The 14,555-nt window shown below is 57.9% G+C and overlaps 3 protein-coding genes across 7 annotated transcripts in view; 1 reads left to right on the forward strand and 2 right to left on the reverse strand.

Moving 5' to 3' along the window:
• VPS53 (VPS53 subunit of GARP complex) overlaps positions 1-4,462 on the reverse strand; it is a 70,487-nt gene extending 66,025 nt beyond the window's left edge. For all 5 annotated transcript variants that reach the window (XR_012676568.1, XM_075168505.1, XM_075168504.1 and 2 more), the window contains exons 1-3: positions 4,337-4,462; positions 1,353-1,433; positions 184-233 (exon numbers count right to left, since the gene is read on the reverse strand). Coding sequence is in view for 4 of the 5 variants with exons in the window: in XM_075168505.1 (XP_075024606.1) it covers positions 184-233; positions 1,353-1,433; positions 4,337-4,420 (215 nt within the window). In the remaining variant the exon portion in view is untranslated. The remainder of the gene's footprint in view (positions 1-183; positions 234-1,352; positions 1,434-4,336) is intronic.
• Positions 4,463-4,691: 229 nt separating this feature from the next.
• On the forward strand, positions 4,692-10,638 carry TLCD3A (TLC domain containing 3A). Its single transcript, XM_075168514.1, has 5 exons — positions 4,692-4,917; positions 5,469-5,552; positions 7,597-7,810; positions 7,994-8,089; positions 8,551-10,638. Exons 1-5 carry the CDS (start codon positions 4,796-4,798, stop codon positions 8,818-8,820), a joined length of 786 nt encoding a protein of 261 aa, XP_075024615.1. The 5' UTR covers positions 4,692-4,795; the 3' UTR covers positions 8,821-10,638.
• A 438-nt stretch (positions 10,639-11,076) lies between these two features.
• Positions 11,077-14,537, reverse strand: GEMIN4 (gem nuclear organelle associated protein 4). Its single transcript, XM_075168508.1, is given in 3 exon segments — positions 11,077-14,387; positions 14,476-14,489; positions 14,491-14,537. Coding segments are annotated over 3 exon segments (3,246 nt in total). The 5' UTR covers positions 14,523-14,537; the 3' UTR covers positions 11,077-11,187.
• Between the last annotated feature and the right edge of the window lie 18 nt (positions 14,538-14,555).

Genomic DNA, 14,555 nt, shown 5'->3' on the forward strand with positions numbered 1-14,555 from the left:
GAATTATAATTACAGGGAGTCATTTTTGTCTCTGTCCCGCTATTGGACTTGAGACTGACTCTATTCATGCCTTTTAAGCAAATTAATTCCTATCAGCTACAGCGCAAAGGCTATATTTATGAAGCCTTGGTGACAACCAGACTACTTGCCACCTGAGATGCGATGAAATGGAGAAACACTTACCTTATTTTCAATCTGATTTTGTTCACAACTTCATCGATGTTTGCCAAAGACTACAACATGAAAAAACAAAGAAAAGTGAAATGGGGAACCTTTTACTGCAACACACACCAGCTGGGACACCTAACACTTCCTCATGTGTGGCACTTGACAAAGAGGAGAGCAATGACACTGTTTTACAGATGGAGGAACTAAGACACACGGCAGCTTAGCTGCTCCTCAGGTCACATAATGAAGAGCAGCAAAAGACAGGGCAGGCCAGGGTGCAGCCCCGCAGGTCCCAGAGGCTCCCCGCTTCCCACCCAGCCCTGAGCAAGCAGGGTGCCCCGATCCCTGCCTTGTCTGCAGAACTGCTCCCGAAACGCCGTGGTGACAGTGACCTCCAGTGGGCAATGGGGACAGAGCCTTCGTCTTTCCTGGGCAGAGACCCTCCTGCAGAGCCCAGACACCCAGCAGCACACGGGGTGGAGGAGGCCTGGCTGCTGCCGGAGCTGTAGTGGGGTTACTGCAGGGGAAATAGCTCTCCGCTGCTGGCAAAGGGAAAAAAGCCAAGCCAGCACCACTAGCAAACTAACTAGAAACAGCTGAAAGCCAAAAAAAGCCAGTGCTGCAGAGGATCTTAAACACAGTAAATGTTGGAGCTGCCTCGCAAGCCAATCTGCAGCTGCAGAAACACCTCCTTTTTGCAATAGCTTAGTCCAAAACTGTCCCTGGGGCTGATTTGGGGAAGACAAAGTACAGATACGAGCCCACGGCAATCTCGTTCTTTACATCTCAAAAAACCCAATAGGTTTCGAACATGGATGACTCTCTAGTGACATTTCACAGGCACCACCTGCCTTATTTGGCTGAAACCCCTGAGGATTTACCAAAGATTAATAGACAGCAAGTTATGAAATCTACTGCACGAGAAACCTCTATATAGAAAACAAATTTATTTCTACAGATCAAAACAGGAATTTTACTGCAGCAAGCACTTTGGGTGGAAAGAAACTACATAATGACAGTGAACCTCGTGAGATGCGAATTTAAGAAGTGATTATTGTTATAGTCTTACTACCTGTGCTACTGTTTAAAAGAAGCGGCTTGGGTACAGGTTCAAACACGCCTTCAGTCACTTACTATCAGGTTACCCCTCGCACTGAGAGGGCCGTACCACAAGCACTACTTACTTGCTCAGTGGGAAAGAGAGTATTAATATACTCCACAGCGTTGAAATCTGCTCTGTCCAGTGGATCTTGGCTGGGAAATACCTGAAGAGAGGGAGAAAACCAAATACAATCAACAATATTTAATTTACACAGTACCTACTACTTTTAATTACTTCAGCACCCACTTCCAATTGTGTTTCACAGCGTTGTTCCAACAAGCACGCTCAGAAAGCGGTCAGGCCTCTTCCCAGGAGTAAAGCAGCTACGTGCCCTGGAGGTCTCTGACCTACTAAAATTCCTGTGGATATCAGCCTGGATAAATACAGATAATATACATGCAAGCCTCCACGTACAGCCCCAGCACAATCAATCACGTGCAAGGAATTCCCAAGCCACACAAGCCATTAATTATGCATCTCAACCCATTCTGATGCTTCTGCTGTTGTTTGGAAATGAACCCCCCGCCGAGGCATTGCCCTTATCTTTGCCTGGGCTTTGCAAGGCCCTGTGGTGAGAGACAGAGGATTTGCTTTTCACAGCCGCATAATAGGAAACATGATGAATTAAGAAATGGTTGTACAAGCTCTCTGGAGACTTGGGTTTGCCACTTTCACATGAAAAAAGAGGGAGAGAAACAGAATCTGCTGAATGATTCTTCCTACCCACGGGAAAGGGAAAAGAGCAGCTGTGGTGCAAACAGATCTTGTCTCTCCTCAGAAGTAGCTCACATGACGCAAACGCAGCTGCCAGGCTTTGCTTTTTGTCCCCACAAACTAAAATATGCGTTCCCTTCTCTGCTACCATATTCATTCCATATTTATACAGCCACCAGTTCTGCGCCCCATGGTCAAAACCCCACCCGGCTCACCCTGCAGCATCACCTCCACACGTCACCCTGGTCACTGAAAGCCTTCACGGAAACCTGCGTTACCTGGGCACATGCAGCGTTTACACTGTTTTACACATTTTTGCAGCGTAAAAGCAGTGGTTTTTTGAGATCATTTAAACAAGAGCAACTTCTCCCTGAAATAGGCCTCTTCAGCAGCTTTCCCAAAGCTACTCCTGTGGCCAAGGAGAAGCAAGCAGCAGTTAAACATGGGTGAGGTCGTGCCTGAGTGAGGAAGATGCTCTGACATTAGCCCATCGCAAGAGCACAATTGCAGCATCACAACCAGCCTGTCCTGCTCTGGGCTCACGACTCCTGCACATTGAATTAATCCCAAATCTCCACAAGAATTAAGAGCAGCTGAAGCAAGGGGCGGGATGGAAGATAAAGGCCACTCAGCAACTCCACTCTCAAACTGCAGATAGAGATCAATGCTGCAGGCAGCTGTATCAGCTAAAGAAGTTGCTACTCCTAGGTCTTTGTCACAACGCAGTAACCAGAAACGACTACCCCACATTTGGTGGAGCAACAGTCTGCATGTGCTCCCCACCCCGCTTCAGGCAGAAGTCAGCTGAGCCAGTTCTGCTCATTTAACCAGAACCTGGCAGGTTTTGCCCAAAGCTGATTAAGGAACACTCACGGGAACAAACAGGATTATTGGGTTGGTAAATGCCAGTGAGGAAGTGACGAAAGGCAGGAGGCAGCGTCATCCTCAACATCTCCCCTTGCTCCGGATGCGAGTATCTGCCTACAGCCTTATTACCTGTTAAAATAACTCAGCCAGAGATATGGTGGATTCTCCACTGCTCGAAACCTCAAGTCAAGACTGTCTCTAAAACCCAAGTTTTACCTCGAAGAGACATTTTGTGCTTGATGAAAATGTCATTAGGTAACTTACTTTGGTGGTTGTTACAATGTTAAAAATCAGGCTTCTCTGGCTTTCAAACCAGAGGCTCTATACAGTGCAGAGGATTCTTCTTCTGGACAAGTTCCAGGTTTCCTTTAGACACTGGTATTTAATTCAGCAATTCTCAAGGTTTCAGCAAAAGTTACCCAACGGTTTACTGCCAGTATGCCAACCCGATGCAAAGATAGAGTATATGGGGTGTCTCTTTCTTTGGAGCAATAATATTCCAAAGATGGCACAGCACCCACGGAGAAGCTGTGCTACCTTCCTCACCTTCTGGTGCTGGGCTCACTTGAGATGCTGTGCCAGCCACCACAGGTCTGCTCTAGTTCTTTGAGGGGAGCCACCAAAAGTGACCCACAAGCCTCAGCACTCAAGAAGTGAGAACACTTATCTGAGCGATGCTTTGAGAGACAGCTCCTCTTGCTGCCTACAGATTTCCACTACAAGAAAGAGCTCTTCAGACGGAAGTCTGGCTGAAGTCAGTGCAAGCTCAGTCAGACTCCAACGGACACATGATTTTACCCTGACTTCTCATGGACTTTTGCCGGGCTCCAAGCACCACAAAGGATTTCAGGGAACACTGGAGGACTTGCTCTAGAACACAATATAGATCACAAAAGTCAAGCCATTTAGATTATCCTGACTTCAAGGGAGTCGCAGGCCATTTGACTCCACTAAGATGCTTTACGTGCCAAGCAACAAGTGTTCAATTAGAAGACGGAGAACAGGCGTGCCCCGCCGCACCACAGTCAATGCCCCGCGTTCGTCAGTGATGGGGAAGCGATCAGATGAGATACGCTCAGCTGCGGCCAGCCGCAGGACCAGCCCTCGCACTGCCGAGGAAGGTGACAACCGCCCAGCACCAACGTGACCGGGGCCCCGAGCCGGCGGCCAGCGCAGCCCCAGGGTACCGGCAGAGAGCCCGCCCCGGGGGCCAAGGGCCTCTCCCCCCACGCCAGGCAGCCGGGCCGCATCCTCCTCCCAGCACGGCCAGCCTGGGGCTTTCCGGGGCCCAGCAGCAGAAGGCCCGGAGCTCGCTGGGGGACACCGCCGGCCCCGCGCCCGGCAGAGCCCCCCGGGGCCCTCACAGAGCGGGCACCGGGCCGCGCCCACACCCGGCCCCTCACCGGAGCGGCCTGGCCTGGCCTTGCCCCGCCCCAGGGCCCAGCCGGCCCCCGCCCGGCCCCAGAGCAGGCCGCCCCGGCGCACCTGCTCGATGGCGGCCTGCACGGCGGGCGCCAGCTCCAGCGCCGCCTCCAGCCCGGCCGCCAGCTCCGGCTCGTCCTCCTCCATGGCGGCCCGCCGCTTCCGGGCCGCGCGGCCCGCCGGGATGCGAGAGGACACACCCCCTCCACCGCACCGGCCCTAGGGGCGGGGCCTGGACGGGGGCGGGGCTCGACGGGGGCGAGGTCTCTCGGGTGGGCGGGGTTTCTACCGGGCGGGGGCGGGGCCTGCCGCCCGGCGGTGCGGGGCGCGTCCCGGCGGCGGCGGGAGCGGCGGGGCCGGTCCGTGCCAAGCCGAGCCGGGCCGAGCCGGGCCGAGCCGAGCCGAGCCGAGCCGAGCCGGGCCGAGCCGAGCCGACCCGACCCGTGCCGGGCCGGACCCTCCCGCCGCCCGGCCTGCTGTTGACAAGCGGCGGCGGGAGGCAGCGCGGCGGCGGTCGTCCCCATGTGGCGGACGCTGGCCCTCGCCTCCGCCTTCTTCCCGGGGCTCTTCGCCCTCTGCATCCGGTTGCTGCGCTGGGCCGGCCCGGGATGGAGCCTCAAGGACCGCATCCTCCTCAGCGGCAGGTACGGGCGGGATCGGCGGGAGGCGACCGCCACCGGTACCCATCGCGGCGGGCCGGGACCCGGGAGCGGGAGCGGGAGCCGGAGCGATCCGGACGGGCCAAGAGCACTGAGCCGCGGCAGCTGGGAGCCTGCACCCGGGGGGTGCCCCGGCCCGCGGCGCTCCGGGGGCCGGACCCCCGGCAGTCCCGAGCCCAGCCCCCGCGAGGGGAGCCGGGCCCGGCGGCAGGCGCAGCCCCCTCCTGCCCGGTCCCCCCCGCAGTGGCAGGTACCCGGCGGCGGAGCGGGGATGCTCCGGTGCAGCTCTGCCGCTGATCCACGGCGGGGGAAGGGACGAGACCTGGAAACACCCCCCCGCCATGGCAGCGCCTGGCACAGCCACCCCAGGCGCGGGGCGAGCTCCTGGCCATGACAAGGCTTTTGGGGTGTGCTCGGAGAAGGCGTCGAGGTGCTAACAGCTCTCCTGGTGCAACCGCGCCGAGGCCACCACCCCTGCTCCTCGGCCCTTCTTCGGCGACATTTGGGGTGACCCGTTTCCTCTCTCTCGGTTTCAGGTTGGTGTCAATGGTCCAAGCCACGATGGCAACGGTGTCGGGGATCACGGTTGTCCTTAACTGCGAGGATGTGGTGTACGACAGGTAATCCCGTCCGAGAGTCCTGCTGTCAATGCGGAGGCTGTGCCCGGCCAGCTCGCAGCTGGAGCATTTTATGCCAAAGGCTGGCATGTACAAAGGGGAGAGGAAAACCAGTTTCATGTTCCTCTTTCCTCCGCTTCGGGTGAAGGCTTGGGCAACGTGCTGGCCATACACCCTCTGAAAGGCACTGGCTTGTTCGGTGCGCTCAGACCTGGGGCGGCTCTGCCAGCACGGAGGGTCTCCTCCTGGGGATGGGCTGTAACATGGGCCCATAGATGAGCAAAAAATAAAGACATCGTCACTTCTAAAGGGGTAGGGAGTTTCCTTGCTGGAATCTGAAATTGCTAACGAGTCAAGCAGACCTAGTGAGAACGGATTTTAGAGGTGCATCACCTTTTCCATGTCAAATGGATGCTGAAGGAGTCCAGAAATGAGAAAATCCGTACAAAGTTTGCTCTGAAGGAAAATCACATTGCCTTGTCCTCAATGCTCCGAGATAAACTGCCCCAGGTGTGGCTCTCAGCAGGAGTGATAGCGCAATCTGGGTCAGAAGGCTTAAAAACAGAGCTATTATCCAGAATAGCAGAGAAAATTGTAGGAGGGAAGAATATAATTATGCTGAGCTGGAATTTGACCATCCCACTGGATTTTAGGGAGGGAGGGCTGCCCTCTCGGTCATTGCAGACTTGCCTTTAGTACACAGATGTGAAATGTCCTACCTTGCTCTAGTGAGATCTATCCAAATTGCTCAGTCCTGCTTAACCCAGGCAGCCTCATGAGTCAACACTTTTTGCTCTAAAATAAAGTACCTGCTGTATAGATAGGTCAGATGGTAAATCCCAGACCCACACAGACGGAAGGCGCTGCCGGCAGCCCTCCTTCTCCCCGGAGCTGTGTGCTTGCCCGGGTGTTCTCAACGCCAGCAGCTCCGTGCAAACACTTTGTGGTCAGAGACCTAGATTTTCTTTGAATCTGGAGGAAATACAGCCCAGCGCTCAGCGGGGAAGTCTCGGAGAATGACAGCAAGACAGAGAGCCAGGAAGCATCACAAAGGTTGCAGTAAAATTTGCCAATTTATTTACACAGGCAGACAATCATTATATTGCTGGCACTACAATTGCCCTCCAAAGCCCTGGGCAAGTTTTGCAAACACAATAGCTGGTCACTTCCCCTCCCTGCTTTATATCACTTACGTCTTTCTACCCGAAATAAGAACGCAGGCAACGACATTTTTCTTGAGATGGCAGGAGAGCACGAGCAGATTTATTTGGGCCCCAAGCTACACTTCTTTAAGCAGCAGTGTAGGGTGGTTTTTCTTTTTTATCAGTGTGATTTCACTCAGGACGTTTTAAGGAGTCCGGTCTCCCTGCAGAGCAGGGCTTGCCGCTGCCCGGATTGTGCAACCAGGGAACAGGCAGCTGCCTGCAATTATTTCCCAACAGACAAACGTCTCGCGGGGGTTTATTGCCTATATTAGATATTTTGCACTTCACTCTCCGAGGTCCAGGCCAGGCATCTCTAGCTAACTCTGAGGTCTCCGGGTGCTTTCCAAACGCTCCCCAGATTAGGCAGCCAGCCGAAGCGGTGCGGCAGGCAGAAAGAACACAGTCTTGGAGCTTTTCTCCTACCAAGCATCAGCTCTGGGTGTCCCAGGGCTTAGGGGAGAAGATTACCTGCTGCAAAGGTGTCAGATTAGTGCTGGAGCCGGAGCGGTGCTGTGCCCCCGGCCCGCACGGCAAACACCCGGCTGCAGGGCTAATCAAGATCCTCCCGTTAGCGCCGTGTTTGTGCTTGGCTGGGCCGAGCTCGGTGCCTGGCACGGCCAAGCGCGAAGCGGGGGCAGCGCCGAGGAGGCGTCCTCCACGCGTACCAGGTACCTTTTCCCTGCTGAGCCAAATCAAGTTAAATTTCGACACTTCTCAGCTTACCATCAGCTTCAAAATCCGCTGCTTCCATTTCAGACCTAAAGGCTCTCTTCCACCTTTTCGAGCATCGCGAGGTGCTCAGAGCCATTGCGATGCCTCTGTGTGTGCTGCTCCTCCCCTAGGCACTGGCTGGCCGTAGAGTACATCTGGGTCCTCGTTCCCTACATGACCTACGACATTTACGTCATGTACCTCTGCCACTGGCACAAGAGCCGGGACAGGGGAGTCGCGGAGAAGAAGCACTCGCTGGCCAGCGTGCGGAGCTTCCTCCTGCAGGAGCGGCTGATGGTGACCCACCACCTCTTCATCCTCGTCGTGCTCACCCCTGTCACCCAGGTAAGGGCTGGGCACGGCCGCTCTGACACCCAGCCCCACGTGGCTGCAAGGGCTTGCAATCGAGGCTGTGTCTGGCAAAGTATTTCTGCCGGTCAGGAGCCCGTGACCCCCTGGAGATGCTCGGTGTTAGCTCCGGCCTCCTCTCCGGGAGGGCCCCGTGCTCACTGCTGGCTTTATTTGCAGCACTTCAGGGGAGAGCTGGGGGACTTCTTCGTGGGCTGCATCTTCACAGCAGAGCTGAGCACGCCTTTCGTATCGCTGGGCAAAATCCTCATGCAGGTAGGTGAGGAGGGACAGGATTTGGCTCTGGGAACCCCACAGCAGCTCGTACCCTTTCCCCGCCCCAGGCTGCCCGTCTCCATCAGCCCCTGTTCATGCAGCAGCTGGGCGGGGGGTCTCGGAGCGGGGCAGCCCCACAGCTGTAACCCCCAGCTCCCCCACAGTGCTGCCCTCCTCCCCGCCTCCTGTTAGGTTCCCATCCCTTTCCCCAGTAAGCAGCCCCAAACTGGGGGCTGTGCTGGGTCCTGGTGCTGCCCCCTCCTGTCTGTACCTCCCCCCCGCACCACGCTCCCTCCTGCCCCATCCCTCCCCGCTCCGCTTTCCTGCTCCCTCCAAAACGCTCCCCCCACCCATGCCCGCTGGGTGCTCGGCTCCCCGCTCCCCGCACAGGCAGTGCCCAGGAGCGAGGGGGTGCTGCTCACCCAGCGCTCACCCCACGTTCGCCTTCTTTCCTTCCCCAGCTCAAAATGCAGGACACACTCCTGCACAAGGTGAACGGGATCCTCATCCTGGTGACCTTCTTCCTCTGCCGTATTCTCCTCTTCCCCTTCATGTACGCGGCCTACGCCAGGCAGGTGGGAATCCCCGTTTACATGGTGCCTTTCCGCATCCCCCTGCACTGCAACATAGCCAACGCCTCCCTCATCGCCCCCCAGCTCTACTGGTTCAGGCTCATCTGCCGCAAAGCCGCCCGACTCTACGGCAGCTCGCCCGCCGACAAAAGCAGATAACGGCCGGCAGCGGCAGCCCAGCGTGGGGGCTGGAAAAGGGTCATCCCCCCCCCCCAGCTCTTCCACCTTCAATGCCAGCGCTGCGGGGACCATCGCGGAAGCAGAGCGGCGGAAGCAGCGATACCGCCGGGCTGTTTTAGCTGGAAGCAGCCTCGCCGCCTCCACCGCCGTGCCCGGCAGCGGCAGCCTGGGCTAGGAAGGCTTTCTTCCCACGCCGCTCCAGTGCCTTGTGTCCTCCCACCCGTGGGAGCCGGGGCAGGAGCCAGCCGGGAGGAGGTCGGCCCATAAGCACGACATTCCTTCTGGGATTCAACGCTGCGGCACCAAACTAACGGTTACAGGAGAGGGGTTTGTTACAACCCCCCCGCGTCCTTCAGGGCTGACACCAGACACCGGCACTGAGCCTGGCGAGGCGTGAAGGAGCCTGCAGCCCGGAGGCAGCAGCGGAGGCGATGCTGGAGCGTGCCCAGCCCCAGGCAGCAGCATCAGGGACTGGGGGAGCCGCGTGCCGGACCTGCCGCAGCCCGGGCTCGCTCCTCCAGCTCTGGTTTACAGCCTCCAGCTGAGAGCAGAGCCAGGCCCCGGGGCTGCGGCACGGTTCTGCACAGCCTGTTCCTGACCTTTACCGACTTCGCCTCTACACTACAGCCGCGTTCAGCCTCTTACCTCCCACTGCTGCCGGGCTCAAACTCATTTAAGACTCCACTTAACCCAAAGGTGCTTTTCATGACAACTGTCTGGTGTCTGTGGCTGACAGTCCCAGGGGAGGGTGGCTCCGGTGTCCCCAGCAGGCTGGAGGGGAGAGAAGCTCACACCAGGGTAGAGGAACCGTTACGCTGCCTCAGGGCAATGCTGGCAGGGCACAGCGCCCGCGGCTGAAGGGCAGGATGGGGACAGGGGACTGCTAAGTCTCTGTCTCTGGGCACTCCGCAGAGCCCTTCGTTGGGAGATGCAACTTTCAACCCCCTCCCCTAACTGCAGTTGCTTTTATCTGCCCCGCATCCCCGCAGCGGGTAGTTGAAAGCCCGCCTGGCACACCCTGCCCTGCTCTCCCTCCGGCCGACACCAGCAGCCCCGGCAGCACCCCGTGGGTACCGGTACAGCCTGAGCTCCAGTCGCACGGTCCCTCCCTCCTGCCCCATCCCACTCCCCCGCGAGGCGAGGTCTGCCAGGGAGGGAACTGAGTCCGTGCAGGAGGAACCAGCAACCCCAGAGCAGGGCGCTGAGCTGTGTCCTTCACCAGTTCAGCCCATTTCTACCTTCAGTGACAGCAAAACGGGTACAGGCTTCCCGGCCCGCCCTGCACGCTGGGATTCACAAGCCTTGCGGGTGCGCGCAAGTCAGACAGCAGTGCAGTTCCTTCCCTGCAGCCAGCGCAGCCACCTCCTCCCTGCAGCCTCCTGCGCTCGCCTGGGGGTCCCCTGCTGCAGGGCAGGTACTGCGCCGGCGTGGCCTCGGCAGCCTGCGGCCGCTCTGTGCCTTTCATTCTGTCTACAAACAACGGCTGAGCTCTGGGAGACCTGGTTCTTTCGGGTGTTGGATCTTGCCCCAGCCACAGCTGTATTTTGGAAAGAGTAAACTAAAGGGCCTCTTCCAACACGCGGTCGGTTATTGCAGAAACACTACTGTTACATTAACGATCGAGACCAGCTGATGTTATAAACCGCTTGCAACCTGTTACAGATGTTTGTATCTCGCTGTTTTCATTGCAAATAATGTGCCTTATGTAAGGACAAAAAAAAAAAGCCAATGAGGCATCTCAGTTTGCACTACCACTGCCCTATTTACTATCAGAACACCAATAAAGATTTCCTTTCTGAGTCACACCGCTGGATGTCTCTCCCACGTACCGTTCATTTCTGGGTGGGGGGTGTTAACATACTGCTGCACCCCCACCTCCGGGCAGGAGCAACGCACGCATATTTCCAAAGATTCCTGCCCATCCTGGACTCACCCGACTTGCTTCCCGGCCTCCGGCAGCACATGGTGAACCCAGCAATCCACCCACTAGGAGAGGCTGGCGGCAGGGGAGCCAGAGGGAAACGATTTCCCTGATGCCGGAGGCTGCCGGGCTCTCTGTATAAATCCAGACTGCCAGCAGGCAAGGCTGGAGCCACGGGACCGGCAGCTTGGCTCAGGAACAGCTGTGTCCACAGCTATTCCCGCTGGAAAATGAGAGAGTGGTTGTTCCTACCCATCTTCACTCGGCCCCTTCGCTGCTTAGACAGGTCGGAAGAAAACACAGCAAGGGAGAAATAAGTTCAAAACAGAAAAATAGATAGGGTTTATTACAGATCTTACAACTTTCCACGTAAGGGGTCCCCTCAGGCAGGGTCAGAGCTCTCCTCTGTCGCCCTCTCCAGCTACTCAGGCCGGCTCCCCGGCCGAGCGGGCTCCCAGCTTGCTGAGCTTCTGCAGGAGGGTGCTGCGCAGCGCCTTGTCACCGACGTTGTCCGTGATGGACTCCAGGAAGTGCCTCTCGTTGGCTCTCCGCAGCGTGTTGCTGGGGGACGTATCGGCGCTGCTGAACGTCTCGTACTGCGAGAGGATCTCCAATGCCACCACCACCAGCGGCTCGCTGCACCCCTCGCCCGGCAGCATGGCGGCGACGTGCAGCAGGTGGCAGAACATCTGGATGCAGATGAAGGACACCTCCTGCGTGGGGGTCCTGTCCTCGGCGGGGCGCGAGGGGGGCCCTGCGGCGCTCTTGACGGAGCCCAGCAGGTCCGTGAGGCTGCCGCAGTACAGCTGGACCACGTGGAGCCAAGCCTCCGCCGGCAGCCAGGTGGAACAGCTGGAGCTGCAGAGGAGCTGGAAGCCCCTCAGGAAGAGCACGGAGAACTGGAGGTAGCAGGCAAACGGCCGGAGGTTGAGCAGGGGCATGTACTGCACGTACTCCAGCGTGTACGGCACGTGCAAGACTTGCCTCTGCAGCAGGTTTTCGACCACCTGCATGAGCCTCTTCCATTCGCTGTGGCTGCACCAAGGGAGGACCTGAATGAGGGCAACCAGGAATCCTTTGCTGAAGAGATTCACTTCTTCAGGGTTGTCCACGTTGACTGTGAGGAGCGTCAGCATCGTCTCCCTGAGCGCTGTGGACACGCAGCAGCACTCCATCCATGCCAGGAGCCCGCTGCCCGGTCCATAAGCTGGCAAAGGCTGGGACGTCCACTCGTCCTCAGGAAGCGTGCAGATCTCAAACAGCGTCGCCGGGACCTCGTTCTTGAAGTGGTCTCCGTAAAGCTTCTTCAGCCGGAGACCGATGGTCCAGTCCAGTGACGCCACCCTCCTGTGAAGCCAAGCCAGCGACTGGACCCACAGCTCAGGGGAGGGGGCGGCTTCTGGTCTTACCACCTCACAGAGCTGGCAGAGGATGTTCAGTATCAGGTCTTTGGTCTCCAGTGAGGGGAAGAGCTGGTCCCTAGGGTGATGCCAGTAGTTCGTGTAACCATCTAGAAGCTTGCAGAGGCTGAGAAGAAGAGGGAATGGGTGACAGGACTTGATCCAGTGCTCTTCTGAACAGGACTGTATCCCCAAAACCTTACTGAGGATCTGGAGGCTCAGTTCAATTTGAGCCGAGTCTGACTTCAAATAGGGAAGGACAAAGGCTTTGGTTACCTCTGCAGGGGAGACAAGCGGGGTGGCTGAGCTTGGCTGCATAAGAAAGGCCAGGAACTCAAGGAACTGTTCCTCTTCCCTTGCTGTGGAAAGCCTCCCCCATACTGCCTCCTCCAGACACCTCACCACCAGGCTGCGTGGCCTGCCGGGATCATCGTGGGACTCCAGGAGGCTCAGTGCTGGGAAGGAGCAGAGAATTTGCCCGAGGAACTGGTGCGCTCCTAGGTTGACTACAGCAAGATTACAAACCTGCTTCACTGTGGCCTCAGGGTACAGCAGCATGAGCCTGGCCACAGAAGCCACGGCCCGGGTCAGGCCTTCATCAGACACGCTCTTTGTGATCTGGTTGAAAGTCACATTCAGATCCTCCTGGAACCCCTCCATAACAACCTGCAAGTTCAGGGACAGACCTGGTCCGCCCCAGGACGCCAGGACGCCTGAGATCACTTTGTTTTTGTCGGTTAACGAAAGCTCAGTGTAACACTCCACGATGGCTTTGGTCACTTGCATCTGAAGCTCTCGGGCCTCCTTGTCTTGGCGGAACATGGCAAAGTTCACTAGCGTCTCCAGCAATTTCAAAATTAGCTCTGGTTTCTGGAAGAGAGCTTTGTTTTCCACAAGGCAGTGAACCCAGTCCTTCGAAAAGGCCCAGGTCTTTTCAGATGCAAAAACAGAACACATCTCCACGTGCTGGTCCAGCTTTTGCTCAATGATTGTCATAGCAACAGAAGATACAAGGCTGGTGTCCAGATCCTTGCTCTTCAGGCTGGCACTGACCTCCTTGAGAAAGTCCTTGGTGATCTGTGTCAGCTCTAACACTACGCGTGTCTCATCCTCACCCAGGTCTCTAGTCTCTAAGAAGCAAACCAGGTTCTTCCCAAAGGTGGTAAGAGTGTCCAGGAGCCGGCAGCTCTCATAGCAGAGCTCCTCAGAGCTGTTCAGGGTGCCCTGCAGCTCCTCTCCCCAGGCACGCAATAAGGTGCAGGTAAAGTCCAAGCCAACAAAGAGCTCCTCACGAGAGAGCTTGGCCATGGACAAGAGGCTCACGCTTCTCTCCGCTTCCTTCACCTTCTCGTCCAGCCCCCTGTGGTGGAACTGGCTTTCAGTGTCGCTGGTCCAGAGGCTGACCACAGAGCTGACCTTGTCCAGGTACTCTGCGACAGGGAGAGGGCTGCCCTCTGGCTCTAGCTCGGAGAACACGGACAGCAGCTCCACCAGGTTGGCCAAGGCATAGCACCTCATGCGGGGCAGGGCGACGCTCCTGTAGGTTTGCTTTAACCCCTCTATCAATACCACGAGCAGGGTGGCAGCAGGGGGGTCATTCAGAGAGCCAGGGTCACCCTTGAACCTCTTTGGAGGCTGGAGACCATCATCCAGACAGGACTCGCACCCATGCTGATGTATGAGAGCGCTGAACGCAGAGACTGTTGCGTCTTCCTGTCCCTCCTTGTGTTTCATCACCTCCCACCACACGTCCAAGAAGAACCTGATGTCCGACGGGGACGTCTCACTGGCGATGTACTCCACCAAGTGCTCCAGCTCGCGCCGGCGCACATCCTGGGGCAGCGCCAGCAGCAGCTGCACGAAGAGCCGGGGCGCACCGAGGGCCTTGACCAGCTCGAAGAGGACGGTGCGGTTAACGTCGGGGATCATCCTGCCCACGGAGAAGAAGCCGTCCTCCTTCCATTCCTGGTCCAGCGAGGCGGCCGGTGGGCCCGGCAGCAGGACTTTAGCCCAGACGATGGCCACAGCCTCCTTCTTCCAGAGGCTGTGCTGCAGCGGCGAGGGGCAGCGGGCCCCGATCTCCCCCAGGGCGTCGGTGATGGGGGGTCCCACGCGTGGCCAGTCGGCTTTGCGCAGCTCCCGCAGCGGCCGCGGCTGGGTCAGCCGGGCGGCCAGCAGGAACCCGCCGTGCAGGATGGCCGTCTCCTCGCACACGCCCCAGGGCCCTGCGCGGAGACACCGTTACCTCGGCCCGGCCCGGCCCCGACCGCCCCCCCGCGCCCCCGGCCCCGCGCCCCCCGGCCCCGCACCCACCGGGCTCCATGGCGGCGGCCTGGCCGAACGGCGCGCTCTGACGTCATGCGGGCAGCCCCGCAGCGCCCCCTGGCGGCCCG

Source organism: Calonectris borealis, chromosome 19 (assembly GCF_964195595.1).
Source record: "Calonectris borealis chromosome 19, bCalBor7.hap1.2, whole genome shotgun sequence".
In the NCBI taxonomy this organism is placed as follows: domain Eukaryota; kingdom Metazoa; phylum Chordata; class Aves; order Procellariiformes; family Procellariidae; genus Calonectris; species Calonectris borealis.

What these genes read in the sequence shown, in the direction of transcription:
- TLCD3A (XM_075168514.1), top strand. Translation starts at nt 4,796, where the DNA reads ATGTGGCGGACGCTGGCCCTCGCCTCCGCCTTCTTCCCGGGGCTCTTC. An exon ending in CGCATCCTCCTCAGCGGCAG is followed by an intron (nt 4,918 to 5,468) that starts GTACGGGCGGGA and finishes TCTCGGTTTCAG; the next exon opens with GTTGGTGTCAATGGTCCAAG. An exon ending in GAGGATGTGGTGTACGACAG is followed by an intron (nt 5,553 to 7,596) that starts GTAATCCCGTCC and finishes CTCCTCCCCTAG; the next exon opens with GCACTGGCTGGCCGTAGAGT.